Source organism: Coregonus lavaretus (assembly GCF_964263955.1).
Source record: "Coregonus lavaretus genome assembly, chromosome: 2".
NCBI lineage: Eukaryota > Metazoa > Chordata > Actinopteri > Salmoniformes > Salmonidae > Coregonus > Coregonus lavaretus.
The window spans coordinates 12,836,683-12,850,929 of NC_139989.1; the positions used below are offsets into that span (position 1 = coordinate 12,836,683).

General features: G+C 42.8%; 1 protein-coding gene across 1 annotated transcript in view; it reads left to right on the top strand.

Annotated features, from left to right (window-relative positions):
- Positions 1–14,247, top strand: part of prex2 (phosphatidylinositol-3,4,5-trisphosphate-dependent Rac exchange factor 2) — a 215,923-nt gene that overhangs the window by 32,960 nt on the left and 168,716 nt on the right. The window contains exons 2-4 of the mRNA XM_084186138.1: positions 5,315–5,386; positions 9,267–9,389; positions 12,289–12,393. Coding sequence (XP_084042264.1) covers positions 5,315–5,386; positions 9,267–9,389; positions 12,289–12,393 — 300 coding nt within the window. The remainder of the gene's footprint in view (positions 1–5,314; positions 5,387–9,266; positions 9,390–12,288; positions 12,394–14,247) is intronic.

Genomic DNA, 14,247 nt, shown 5'->3' on the forward strand with positions numbered 1-14,247 from the left:
GAGAATGCAGCTCTCTTCTTACAGACAGAGAGGTCCATCCCACATTTTTATACAGACTACAATGATGAGTCCTAAAATTGTCCCCTGTGATAAAACGTATTGTGGAATGGGAGACTGCGTCCAAGGGTTTCAAAACAGAGGTTGCCGCATGCATGTAAACAATATCACCAAAATCCAATACAAGGAGAAGCGTTGTTTGAACAATCTTTCTCCTATTTTCAATACTGAGGCATGATTTATTTCGATATAAAAAACCAATCTTGGATCTTAGCTTCTTAGTCAGATTTTCTATATGCGTTACGAAGGATAACTTGTTATCAATCCAGACACCCAGGTACTTACAGTGGGGAAAAAAAGTATTTAGTCAGCCACCAATTGTGCAAGTCCTCCCACTTAAAAAGATGAGAGAGGCCTGTAATTTTCATCATAGGTATGACAGACAAATTGAGATTTTTTTTTCTCCAGAAAATCACATTGTAGGATTTTTAATGAATTTATTTGCAAATTATGGTGGAAAATAAGTATTTGGTCACCTACAAACAAGCAAGATTTCTGGCTCTCACAGACCTGTAACTTCTTCTTTAAGAGGCTCCTCTGTCCTCCACTCGTTACCTGTATTAATGGCACCTGTTTGAACTTGTTATCAGTATAAAAGACACCTGTCCACAACCTCAAACAGTCACACTCCAAACTCCACTATGGCCAAGACCAAAGAGCTGTCAAAGGACACCAGAAACAAAATTGTAGACCTGCACCAGGCTGGGAAGACTGAATCTGCAATAGGTAAGCAGCTTGGTTTGAAGAAATCAACTGTGGGAGCAATTATTAGGAAATGGAAGACATACAAGACCACTGATAATCTCCCTCGATCTGGGGCTCCACGCAAGATCTCACCCCGTCGGGTCAAAATGATCACAAGAACGGTGAGCAAAAATCCCAGAACCACACGGGGGGACCTAATGAATGACCTGCAGAGAGCTGGGACCAAAGTAACAAAGCCTACCATCAGTAACACACTACGCCGCCAGGGACTCAAATCCTGCAGTGCCAGACGTGTCCCCCTGCTTAAGCCAGTACATGTCCAGGCCCGTCTGAAGTTTGCTAGAGTGCATTTGGATGATCCAGAAGAGGATTGGGAGAATGTCATATGGTCAGATGAAACCAAAATAGAACTTTTTGGTAAAAACTCAACTCGTCGTGTTTGGAGGACAAAGAATGCTGAGTTGCATCCACAGAACACCATACCTACTGTGAAGCATGGGGGTGGAAACATCATGCTTTGGGGCTGTTTTTCTGCAAAGGGACCAGGACGACTGATCCGTGTATAGGAAAGAATGAATGGGGCCATGTATCGTGAGATTTTTGAGTGAAAACCTCCTTCCATCAGCAAGGGCATTGAAGATGAAACGTGGCTGGGTCTTTCAGCATGACAATGATCCCAAACACACCGCCCGGGCAACGAAGGAGTGGCTTCGTAAGAAGCATTTCAAGGTCCTGGAGTGGCCTTGCCCGTCTCCAGATCTCAACCCCATAGAAAATCTTTGGAGGGAGTTGAAAGTCCGTGTTGCCCAGCGACAGCCCCAAAACATCACTGCTCTAGAGGAGATCTACATGGAGGAATGGGCCAAAATACCAGCAACAGTGTGTGAAAACCTTGTGAAGACTTACAGAAAACGTTTGACCTGTGTCATTGCCAACAAAGGGTATATAACAAAGTATTGAGAAACTTTTGTTATTGACCAAATACTTATTTTCCACCATAATTTGCAAATAAATTCATTAAAAATCCTACAATGTGATTTTCTGGAAAAAAAATTCTCATTTTGTCTGTCATAGTTGACGTGTACCTATGATGAAAATTACAGGCCTCTCTCATCTTTTTATGTGGGAGAACTTGCACAATTGGTGGCTGACTAAATACTTTTTTCCCCACTGTATATTGAGAAACAAGCTCAATTTGGGCTCCATTTGTAGTCCAAATATGCAGGTCCTCACGGTTTACATTTCGTGACCCAGAGAACAGCATGAGCTTGGTTTTACTTGTATTAAACACTAATTTAAGATCTGTAAGGGATTTCTGAATTGAATCAAAGTCATGCTGAATTTCACGAATGGCCTGCTGCACTGAGGTGGCACAGGAATACACAACTGTGTCATCTGCGTAGAGATGAATGTAACAAGTATTAACAGTGTTTCCTATGTCATTAATATACAAGGTGAACAATAATGAACCCAAAATAGAAACCTGAGGAACACCTTTTTGAATCTCAAGAAATTCAGATTTAACACCATCTGTCAAGATGGCTGTATATCCCAGGCCTATTTTTGATAACTTCTTCAGCAAAACGGAATGATCAACAGTGTCGAACGCCTTTGACAGGTCAATAAACAAGGCAGCACAGCTCTTTTTAGCATCCAAGGCATTGACAAGATCATTAACAACTAGCGTGGTTGCTGTGGTAGTACTATGCCCAGGCTTAAACCCTGATTTGGTTTATATTCAAAATACAATTATCAGATAAAATGGAACAAAGTTGTACATTAACCAATGATTCAAAAATCTTAGCTAAACGGGGTAGTCTTGAAATGGCGCGATAGTTGTCAAGATCATTTGTTTCCCCAGTACATATGCAGATTTCCATGCTTTTGGAACACTTCCTGATAACAATGTTAAATAAAAAATGTGGTCTACTGAGCCAGCAACAAAGGGAGCTGCACACTTAAGCAGACCAGGCTCCAATTGATCAGCCCCTGTGGATTTTTTGGGTTGTCTCATGTTAGCAAAGCATCCAGGACTTCTTTATCAGTCAATTTCCAAAAAGAAAACTCCTGACCAGCATTTTCAGTATCATTCAATAGATTTTCACCATCAACATCCAAACTACTCTTTTCAAGAGCTGGATTTGAAATACATTCAAATATATAGCCCGCAGTTGATAAAATGGTGATTAAATGCATTAATGATATCAATTTAGTCAGTAATAGGGCCAGAATCTAAATTAATTTATTGGGGAAGAGAAGAAGAAAACACAACCCTTCAGTGACGTAACAGCTTTCCAATATTTAGCTGGGTTCCCTGTACATTCAGATAGTGAATTAACATAATAATAATAATATGCCATTTAGCAGACGCTTTTATCCAAAGCGACTTACAGTTATGCATGCATACATTTTGTGTATGGGTGGTCCCGGGGATCGAACCCACTACCTTGGCGTTACAAGCGCCGTGCTCTACCAGCTGAGCTACAGAGGACCACCCCATACACATAATCTGATTTTGCTTTTTTAACTACCGTAGTTTTACACACAGATTTCTCAATCGCCTGAAAGACTGCCAGTCTGGGCCCGAGTCTGTGACTCTAGCTTTGGCCTAGGCAGCATCTCTGTTGTGTATGACTTCAGATAGCTCTGGACTGAACCAAGGGCAATACCTATTTTTAATTCTCCGTTTTTTAAAGGGAGCATGTTTATCTATATGTTTATCTATCTATTGAAAACATTTGAGAAGTGGTACAGAGCCAACTGTGGGTCAGGTATAGATGCAATACAATCAAAGTCACCAAAATAAAGGTCACAAAAAAAGGCCTGTTCATTGAAATGTTTAAAATTCCTTTTGTTGATAAAACGAGGTTTTGATCTAGGCATCCGTATATCCCTGACACATACAATATGACAGTGGTCACTAATATCCTAAGCAAATACCCCACTCCCAACATATTTCTCTGGAGAATTTGTAAATATGAGGTCAATCAATGTCAATTTCGTATGGTCCTTTAAGTTTGGACGATTAGCCTTTGTAATCAGCTGGGTCAAATTTAGATTAGTACAAAAATCCTTTAAACAGTCAGCATCCTGCGTTCCCCATGCAAGATTAAAATCTCCAGCGATCAACACCTTTGTGGTAGTAAAAATATCAATTAAATCAGTGAGTTCGTTTAGTACACACTTCTTGGCGGAGGGTGGACAGTAGATTCCAATAACTGTTACCATTAAAGTGTCTTTGAGTCCACTTTCAGGGAATATGTGGCAGAATATTCTTAAAGCATAGGCTACATAGTGGAACATGGAATGGATGTCTGTACAACTCATGTAATGGCAGGGAAAGTTTCTCGCCTCTTGCTGAGCTCACTTACTCATATTTGACAGCACAATATGAACGCTAGCGGAATGAGAAACGTGAGTCATTCTTAATGTATAAACACACAATGATGTTGGGTGGAGTTAAGATTTGAGAGTATGAAAAGCCGATGCTTTCTTTTGAACTAAGAGATTTCTCTTTGAGATATGATTTGCTAGGATTTACTTTCATCATCTTTCGCCCAGCTTTCGTGATGTGATTTGAGGGCATTATCATCAATCTAATTGAGTGTGCCATGTCGTTGATGTGTTGGGTTTTCAACACGATTTAATCGTCCCAAATGGCACCCTATTCCCTTTATAGTGCACTACCCATAAGGGAATAGGTTGTCATTTGGGACAGAACCTCTCTTAACAGAAGGCAGACACATATGTTTTTCCTACTGGCTGTCTTTTTCTTTCCTTGCGTGTTGTTCTATATCTCCTTCCACTTGAAGTATAGCCTACAGCCCAAGGCAGGCAGTGTTTCCCATACGCCTAAATCCTCCTTGGTTGTGATTAAGACTTGGTTCTGGCTAGAAAAATAGTTTTTATTAATTTGGAGGGCCTAAAAAAAAGGCCCAAAGCTTTCAAGTTGGTTTGCCTGGTACCCGTTGCATGAAAATGGTTTAGGAACCAGTATCCTAAGAGAACTGGAGAAAGTCAGAACCCTAACCATTCTCATCCATCTCAATTCACACTGAATAGCCGCCCCCACCTCCTCCCCTCCTCCTCCCCTCCTCCCCACCTCCTCCCCCAGCCATCATGATTGTGACCTCCTTTGAAAGTTCATGCACTGCATTTATGAAGTGAGCCCAGGTGTTTTTTCATCCAGAGCAAAGATCAGCTTTCACATGGATCAGGTGTCCATTGTGATGGTTAGCAATTTGCTCTGGCACTCTGCAGAGTGTTGCAGCTGTAAGCAGTACAAGAAGGGAAGGGGCCTCCGCTCCAATCTGTTCTCTACCTTGGACTATGTCCAAAATGCACCTTATTCCCTTCATAGTGCACTACTTTTGACCTGGGGCCTGGTCAAAAGTAGTGCACTATATAGGGAATATGGTGCCATTTGGGGTGCTGCCTTGGGCTGTTAAACTGGCAGCTCTAAGAAGAAACCATCACGCGCCAAATGTAATCTAATCTTGGAGGGAGTTCATCATGTTAAATGGTGCTTTTCTTTTTCTCTTATACTACTCAGGTGTTTCTCCACCGGCTCAACCAGTATGCAGCCACGAAGATTGACAAGAACATCACAGAGGAAACCGTTAAGGTGAGTCTTTATTAGTGTAGTCTAGTAATTACATCATAATTACTTAATCTAGTAGTTACTTAATGACTGTGTAATCAAGATCTGTGTAAACATGTGAGTGGAATGTCAGAAGAATGAGTCCTTTTAGCTGCGTGGTTGAGTATAAACCTTGTTTTCATAACGTAATCCAATAAAAGACCGGAAATTACAGCCGGAATCCAAATAAAACTCAACGTTTCTTGTTTGAAGGACTCTTTCAACCCAAAATAGACGTTTCTTCTGAATGAATAAAAAAATAGCTGCTAAGGCCTAGGCATATACAGGAAGCAGCTGTAAATATAATCTATTTATATAAATGATTCTGGCTGCGTGAGGGAGTGGGACAATAAAGGATGCTTCGTCGCTGTTGGGAGGGTCCTTGGCTGTCTGGTTGTGTCCCAAATGGCATCCTATTCCCTAGGTAGTGCACTACTTTTGGCCAGAACCTATATGGGTGCAGGAATCTGGTCAGAAGTATTGCACTTAGGGTTGCAAAGCTACTGGTAGTTTACCAAAGTTACAGGAATTTTCAGTAATTTTGTTAATTAACAGATAACCTATGGCAATCTATCCTAACTTTGGTAATTTATTCTTGAATACATTTTTTAAAATGTACAGTGAGGGAAAAAAGTATTTTATCCTCTGCTGATTTTGTACGTTTGCCCACTGACAAAGACATGGTCAGTCTATAATTTTAATGGTAGGTTTATTTGAACAGTGAGAGACAGAATAACAACAAACACATCCAGAAAAACGCATGTCAAAAATGTTATAAATTGATTTGCATTTTAATGAGGGAAATAAGTATTTGATCCCTCTGCAAAACATGACTTAGTACTTGGTGGCAAAACCCTTGTTGGCAATCACAGAGGTCAGACGTTTCTTGTAGTTGGCCACCAGGCTTGCACATATCTCAGGAGGGATTTTGTTCCACACCTCTTTGCAGATCTTCTCCAAGTCATTAAGGTTTCGAGGCTGACGTTTGGCAACTCAAACTTTCAGCTCCCTCCACAGATTTTCTATGGGATTGAGGTCTGGAGACTGGCTAGGCCACTCCAGGACCTTAATGTGCTTCTTCTTGAGCCACTCCTTTGTTGCCTTGGCCGTGTGTTTTGGGTCATTGTCATGCTGGAATACCCATTCACGACCCATTTTCAATGCCCTGGCTGAGGGAAGGAGGTTCTCACCCAAGATTTGACGGTACATGGCCCCGTCCATCGTCCCTTTGATGCGGTGAAGTTGTCCTGTCCCCTTAGCAGAAAACCCCCCCCAAAGCATAATGTTTCCACCTCCATGTTTGACGGTGGGTTGGTGTTCTTGGGGTCATAGGCAGCATTCCTCCTCCTCCAAACACGGCGAGTTGAGTTGATGCCAAAGAGCTCAATTTTGGTCTCATCTGACCACAACACTTTCACCCAGTTCTCCTCTGAATCATTCAGATGTTCATTGGCAAACTTCAGACGGCCCTGTATATGTGCTTTCTTGAGCAGGGGGACCTTGCGGGCGCTGCAGGATTTCAGTCCTTCACGGCGTAGTGTGTTACCAATTGTTTTCTTGGTGACTATGGTCCCAGCTGCCTTGAGATCATTGACAAGATCCTCCCGTGTAGTTCTGGGCTGATTCCTCACCGTTCTCATGATCATTGCAACTCCACAAGGTGAGATCTTGCATGGAGCCCCAGGCCGAGGGAGATTGACAGTTATTTTGTGTTTCTTCCATTTGTGAATAATCGCACCAACTGTTGTCACCTTCTCACCAAGCTGCTTGGCGATGGTCTTGTAGCCCATTCCAGCCTTGTGTAGGTCTACAATCTTGTCCCTGACATCCTTGGAGAGTTCTTTGGTCTTGGCCATGGTGGAGAGTTTGGAATCTGATTGAAGAGTGTGTCCCTTTAAGAGTGTGCTCCTAATCTCAGCTCGTTACCTGTATAAAAGACACCTGGGAGCCAGAAATCTTTCTGATTGAGAGGGGGTCAAATACTTATTTCCCTCATTAAAATGCAAATCAATTTATAACATTTTGACATGCGTTTTTTTCTGGATTTTTTGTTGTTATTCTGTCTCTCACTGTTCAAATAAACCTACCATTAAATTATAGACAGATCATTTCTTTGTCAGTGGGAAAACGTACAAAATCAGCAGGGGATCAAATACTTTTTTCCCTCACTGTATTAATATATAGTATTCATTTTTTTTATCTGTCTCCTTATTGTCCATGAGTTTCTACTAGATAGACCATATGGTTCAAGAGAAAATAGCCTAATTAATGAAAAAATAACCTAATCAACAATGCCATTATTTTCAATTAACTCTGCAACTCGTCCAGCTATTTTTTTCACAACTGCCACCAGTTTCACACCAAAACATTGTCAACAAATACATACTGACATAGTCAAATGAATAGGTGTGTAAAAAAATATAAAGGATATTTCATGCTGAAACCCTCATATTAAGCACCAATGATATTCACTACGTTGATGGTTTATATTTAGGATAATGTTTTACAGCTTTGTCATTCAAATTTTTTAAATTATTGAATTATTTCATATATTTTAGATATGATAAGGCCACACAGAGGGCCAGAGATAAATACAGACACCAGTGATAATATGAAGTACCCAAAAGGGCCACTAGATGTCTTGTGATAGATTACATAAAATCCTTGAAAGATACCAACATTCTGGTAGTTTACTGAAGTTAGAACGTTTACCCTCCCTTTGCAACCCTAAGTGCACTATATAGGGAATATGATGCCATTTAGGGGCAGACTCCACTCTGTGGGCTTTGCTTATTCTGGAAGTTAAACATGCATTGGCGGAGGAGCGGTCTACGTGTTCCTGTGTCCTGTGTTTTGGAACACGTTGTGAGAACACTGGGTGGAGGGGAGGAGTCTGGCGGAACGGGGGAACAAGGTCAGACGGAGGTCAGGGTTCTAGAATGTCTTGGTTGTTGCTAACAAACAGCTGTCCCGCTCCAATCCACCACAGAACCTTACTGTACTGGAACACTTCAGAGTGCAGAAGATACAGAACAGATACAGATATGATTCCATATACTGCTTGATGTAAGAATCATGTCAGTTACACATTTTCAATTTAGGTCTCTTGGGCATTGTATATTGTCGCACCCACGGAGTGCATAGTCCTCTGCTCTCTCAAGTTATGGCAGTCCACCACAGGCACTATAGGCCCCCCTCGCCATCCACAATCAGACCATTATTTTGTGCTTAAGCATTGCCACATAAATGATCAATAAAATCAATTTAAAAAACTATCCCACATAAAGGCTAAATTCAGCGTTCCATATGACAGAGCATATAAAATGTCTCTCCATTAAAAATGTCTCTCTTTACAGTGTTTTCACAAATGCTAATTTCCTCTCAACTCTAGAATTATAAGATGAAGTCAAGTCTGGAACTATAATGCCTCTTTCAAATAAACCTCATCCGTTGTTCTGTGACTTCTGTCTCCCTCCGATCCCCAGACAAATGCGCTCTCTCTCTCTCTGTCTCGCTCTCTCATCTATAGTGCCCCAAAATATTAAAACATTTGATTTTCCCGTATTGTCTTGACTAGTGAACTCAAAATAATGGGTCTTTATGGTCAAAACGTCACCACATTGTTCTCTTCTCTACCATGTTCCTCAGCAGATAGCTGATCATGATGGCAGGATACTGATCAAAGGATACTGTATGTGTTGAACTATTGGGACACACTCCTTGTCCTTACTTGGCTAGTTTTTCTTGTCCTAATGTTTCCATGTTTACTTGGTTAGGTTTTGTCAAATGTTTTGTTATGTGTACCCCCTCCAGATGTTAGTGTATTCTGTCCTCTGGTGTTACAGTGTATTCTGTCCCCCTCTAGGTGCTGTTCTCCAACCTGGAGGAAATCCTGTCTGTGCATCGTGACTTCCTGTCCATGGTAGAAGAGCTGCTGCAGCCAGACCCCCACGCTTACCACGAAGTGGGCCGCTGCTTCCTGCACTTTGTGAGTCTCACAGGTCTCCGTATTTCTCTGTCAATCCATGCTAGAAATGATGACAGAATAGTGCTTTCTAACCACAAATGTATTTTTTTTATCACTAGCCCCAGTACCCACAAAGCCTTGCCTGTGCTTTGAGTTTCACAGGTTTCCGTAGCTCACTCACTGACTAGAGCAGTGATTTTCGAACGGTGGGTTGCATCTGATTCCATCTGGGATGCAGCTTAAGATGAGATCAGAAATATTGTTGATCACAATCTTTTTTATCTGGGTCACAATACAATTGAAAATGCTTTAGATGAGTCACAGCTCAAACAAGTTAGAGAGTTCCTTGGGTGCAGGCAGATATTCTAGCTGAGGCGAAGGAGTTTCAAACCCCATCTTAACGAGGCCCATTCTCTCAGAGTAGGCTAATCTCTCTGTGTGCGTCCCAAATGGCACCCTATTGCTTCTATAGTGCACTACTGGTGACCAGGGCCCATAGGGAATATTTGGGGCATACCTATTACCCATTGTTTCAGAGTAGGCTAATCTCTCTGTGTTAGTACAGGTCAGAGACGAAGATAAGATGAGATTCAACACATGTTTCAGATTTACTATCTCCTGTGCAGGCCGTATACTGCTCTGATATAGCCCCCTGTCATAGATCAGATTTATCCTAGCTCTTTGATGCTGAGCTGAGCTGGGATATGGACCACTATATCATCTTATGTTTCTGTAGGCCGTACATCTAGAGTAGGCTACTTACAGTTGATCCTCTCCTCAGTGGATTTCTATATTCTACTAAGGACCTGTAACAGGTCTTCTTCAAAGCTAGTTCTCATCAAAGTGACACCAAGACAGTGATGGGTTTTAACAGGTGACATTTTAGTCATATAGAATGACTTACAGGAGCAATTAGGGTTAATTGCCTTGCTCAATGGCAAATCGACAGATTTTTTTCACATTGTTGGCTCGGGGATTCGAACCAGCGACCTTTCGGTTACTGGCCCAACGCTCCAGCCGCTAGGCTACCTGCCGCCCCTATGACCTTGAATTAACTTGTGTACTTTCCAAATGGCACCTTATTCCCTATATAGTGCACCACTTTTGACCAGAGCTCTCTGGGTCTACTCTCTACATAGGGAATAGGGTGCCATTTCAGACGCAGCCCATGTGGTATCAATGGTATAAGCGATGGTCCTTATAGATCACACTTTTAGCTGTTTTGTGAAGGTCCACAGTCATTTAGAGCCTAACCTGCATGACTCTGTGATTCTCACATTACCATGGCTGATGATCTCATGTCAGACTACCCAGTAGGGAGGCTACTGTGGTCTGTTCTCTCTCTGGAGCTCTGGAGCTATAATGCCTATTTCAAAGAAACCTCATCCATTGTTCGGTGACTTCTCTCTCTCTCTTCGAGCCCCAGACAAATTCTCTCTCTCTCTCTCTCTCTCTCTCTCTCTCTCTCTCTCGCTCTCTCTCTCTCTCTCTCTCTCTCTCTCTCTCTCTCTCTCTCTCTCTCTCAGTCACTTTCCTCTCCTCCTCAGTGATTGAGGTCTCTTGCTGTAGGACAGAGTTCCTAGAAAGAGAGGAATTGTGACATCTCTCTCTAATTCAGCTGAGGGGAAAACCTGATGGGATCTGAGTGGGAGTGGGTTATCATAGTAGAATCTCAGCTCTAATCGTTCCAATATGGAATAAGTTATGTTTAGAATATGGGAAAAGCTGTCTTTGATTTCAACATGCTCTTAACATACTGCTTGTCAAAGCTGGTTCTATCCTCACTATTGGTTGAATCCTTACTTGAGGTCTGTACTAGAGGTCTTCACGAGTCCAAAAAGTCGGACCCATTCCGAAATGGACCTGTGGCTTTCCCACCCGGACCCAATATGCGTGAATATTTTTTTTTATATAGAGACCCGTTCCGAATGGACCCAAAGGCAACTAGACCCATTCCGTATAGACCTGGTCGGATCTAGAACCGATCAGATCCGGGTGAGGGAAGCAGCAGGAAAGTAATTTAGCAGGAAGCTACTGTATTAACCGGATCAGATAAAGTGCGAGAGGAGGGAGAGAGGTGCTGCTCTAGCAGGCGGGGGGGGGGCCGTTCTGTGATCGAATGACAGGGTGAGCAGGGAGGAGGGAGGGAGAGATGAGAGACAGCAACCAACCAAGCTGATTTGCGCTATAGTAGACTAGTAGCTGCCGTAGCTAGGTTATTTATCATCAAATATGATTACGTAATACCTGTCTTGACTGCATCAAACCAGGAGAAGCTAGTTAAGCTAGCTAACGTTGAGTACCCCTGCCATAGGGAATCTATTTATGCGCATTGATCTGAAGTTAGGATGTGGCCCTCCATGCATTTTGGTTTAGTATGAGAACCCATAGAGGTTTGATCTGAGTGGCTGCAGACTGTACTGCTCAGTAGTAGGGATGATTTATGGGCCATGTCTCTGTGCAGTATCCCTCAGTGAGAAAGACTGGGGTGTGAAGAGCATGGGAACTCATGGGAAGAGGGGTTTGTCACACCGCATACATGTGGCTTCAACACAGATGACAGGATATTGCGATATGTCCTCTCTCTCTCTCACTCCCTTTCTCCCTCTCTCTCTCTCTCTCTCTCTCTCTCTCTCTCTCTCTCTCTCTCTCTCTCTCTCTCTCTCTCTCTCTCTCTCTCTCTCTGTGTAGACAGAGAACAAAATAAGTTGTGGCTTATGTAAAAAAAACAGTAAAACTGAAAGCCTTTGTCTTGCTTTTCCATTTTCTCTCATCTATACTGTGTCTTTCGTATTTTCTCTCTCTCTCTTTCTCTCTTCTCTCTCTCTCTCTCTCTCTCTCTCTCTCTCTCTCTCTCTCTCTCTCTCTCTCTCTCTCTCTCTCTCTCTCTCTCTCTCTCTCTCTCATCTTCTCTCTCCAGAGGAGTGGTTTTCAGATCTATGATGAGTACTGTGGGAATCATGAGAAGGCTCAGAGATTGCTGCTGGAACTCAACAAGATCAGGACTGTCAGAACATGCCTACTGGTGAGGAACTGCGTGTGTGTGTGTGTGTGTGTGGGTCAGCAAACATGCGTGTGTGTGTTATATCTTTCCGGCCTCTGTTTTCCCTCAATGTGTGCTGTTTAAGGATGTTCTCCATGCTATACACATATCCCTCCGGGCTTTATGGGTAATGTAATGCTACTCCTTCTCACCCCTCCTCTCTTTCACAACCGTATCACTCCATCCATTCACTCCTGTTTTAAGAGCTCTATAAAAAGAGAGAGCCTTGAAACCCTGGGACCTACAGCAGTGTCCGCCTTCAGGAAGATACTCTATCAAAAAATAATAATAATACATTAGTTTCAACCACATACATCTGCAGAGTAATGTTGTGGTATTGTAGAAGGCTATTTCTGATCATTGATCGTGAGAGAAGAAATGAGAAGTACACACATCTCGGCTGTAAGTGGAAGGGGAGCTCTATATGATTGAGTGTTGTCTTTGAACCCGGCTCCCAGCAGGGAGAGGGTGGTTGTGTGTGTGTGTGTGTGTGTGTGTCTCAGCGGGGTTAGAGTGGTCTTAATTGAATGCGATTTAATGGAGGTTTTATGGTCTTGGCCTTGGCGGGACCTTCCTGGCTGCTTGCATCAACCCTGTGAGGGTCATGTTACCCTCCAACCTCCATCCAACCTCCATCCAACCCACTGGGCTCATAGTACTTGGGTTACCCCCGTAACCTTCACTCCACTCTGGGCTTAAAAGACTTGGCTTGCCCCCCTAACCTCCAGACCTCCAGTCAACCCTGGCCCTACTGGATGGCCCACTGACTGAAAGCCTGTCCAGTGTTTTATATGGTGAGAAGGATATAATTTAACACTATTTTACAACCAATAACGAAAGAGAATGAGGTTACCCCCTAAACTCCCCTCAACCCATGGAGGTTACCCCCTAACCTCCCCTCAACCCCTGGAGGTTACCCCTTACCTCCCCTCAACCCCTGGAGGTTAACCCATAACCTCCCCTCAACCCCTGGCCTATGGCCACTTTAATCATTTAAAACAAGGCAAACAGAGGGGTGGTGAAAACAGTTGACTGATACCAATGTCCAAATCATAATTGCGCCGGAGGAGATGGGTGCCGTTTTACGTGCTCCTAACCAATTGTGCTATTGTGTGTGTATTTTTTCGCGTCATTTGTAACTTATTTTGTACATAATGTTTCTGCCACCATCTCTTATGACTGAAAAGAGCTTCTGGATATCAGGACAGTGATTACTCACCTCGTACTGGACAAAGATTTTATCTTTAACGAGTCGGACGCAAAGGATTTACTTCAGACACCCGACAAGGCCCAAATCCCCGTCATTCGCAGGAGAAAGAGACGGAGATATCAGGGACGTAGGCCTTGTAAGGATCCGATGGCGAGTGGGTAATCTGCCTCTACCATCAGTCCAATTAGCCAATGTACAATCATTGGATAACAAAATAGACAAGCTACGATCACGACTATCCTACCAATGGGACATTAAAAACTGTAATATCTTATATTTCACCGAATCGTTTACGCTGCATCGGCAAGATAGAACAGCCACCTCCGGTAAGACAAGGGGTGGCGGTCTGTGTATATTTGTAAACAACAGCTGGTGCACGAAATCTAATATTAAGGAAGTCTCGAGATTTTGCTTGCCTGAGGTAGAGTATCTCATGATAAGCTGTAGACCACACTATTTACCAAGAGAGTTTTCATCTATATTTTTCGTAGCTGTCTATTTACCACCACAAACCGATGCTGGCACTAAGACCGCACTCAATGAGCTGTATAAGGCCATAAGCAAACAGGAAAACGTTCATCCAGAGGCGGCGCTCCTAGTGGCCGGTGACTTTAATGCAGGAAACT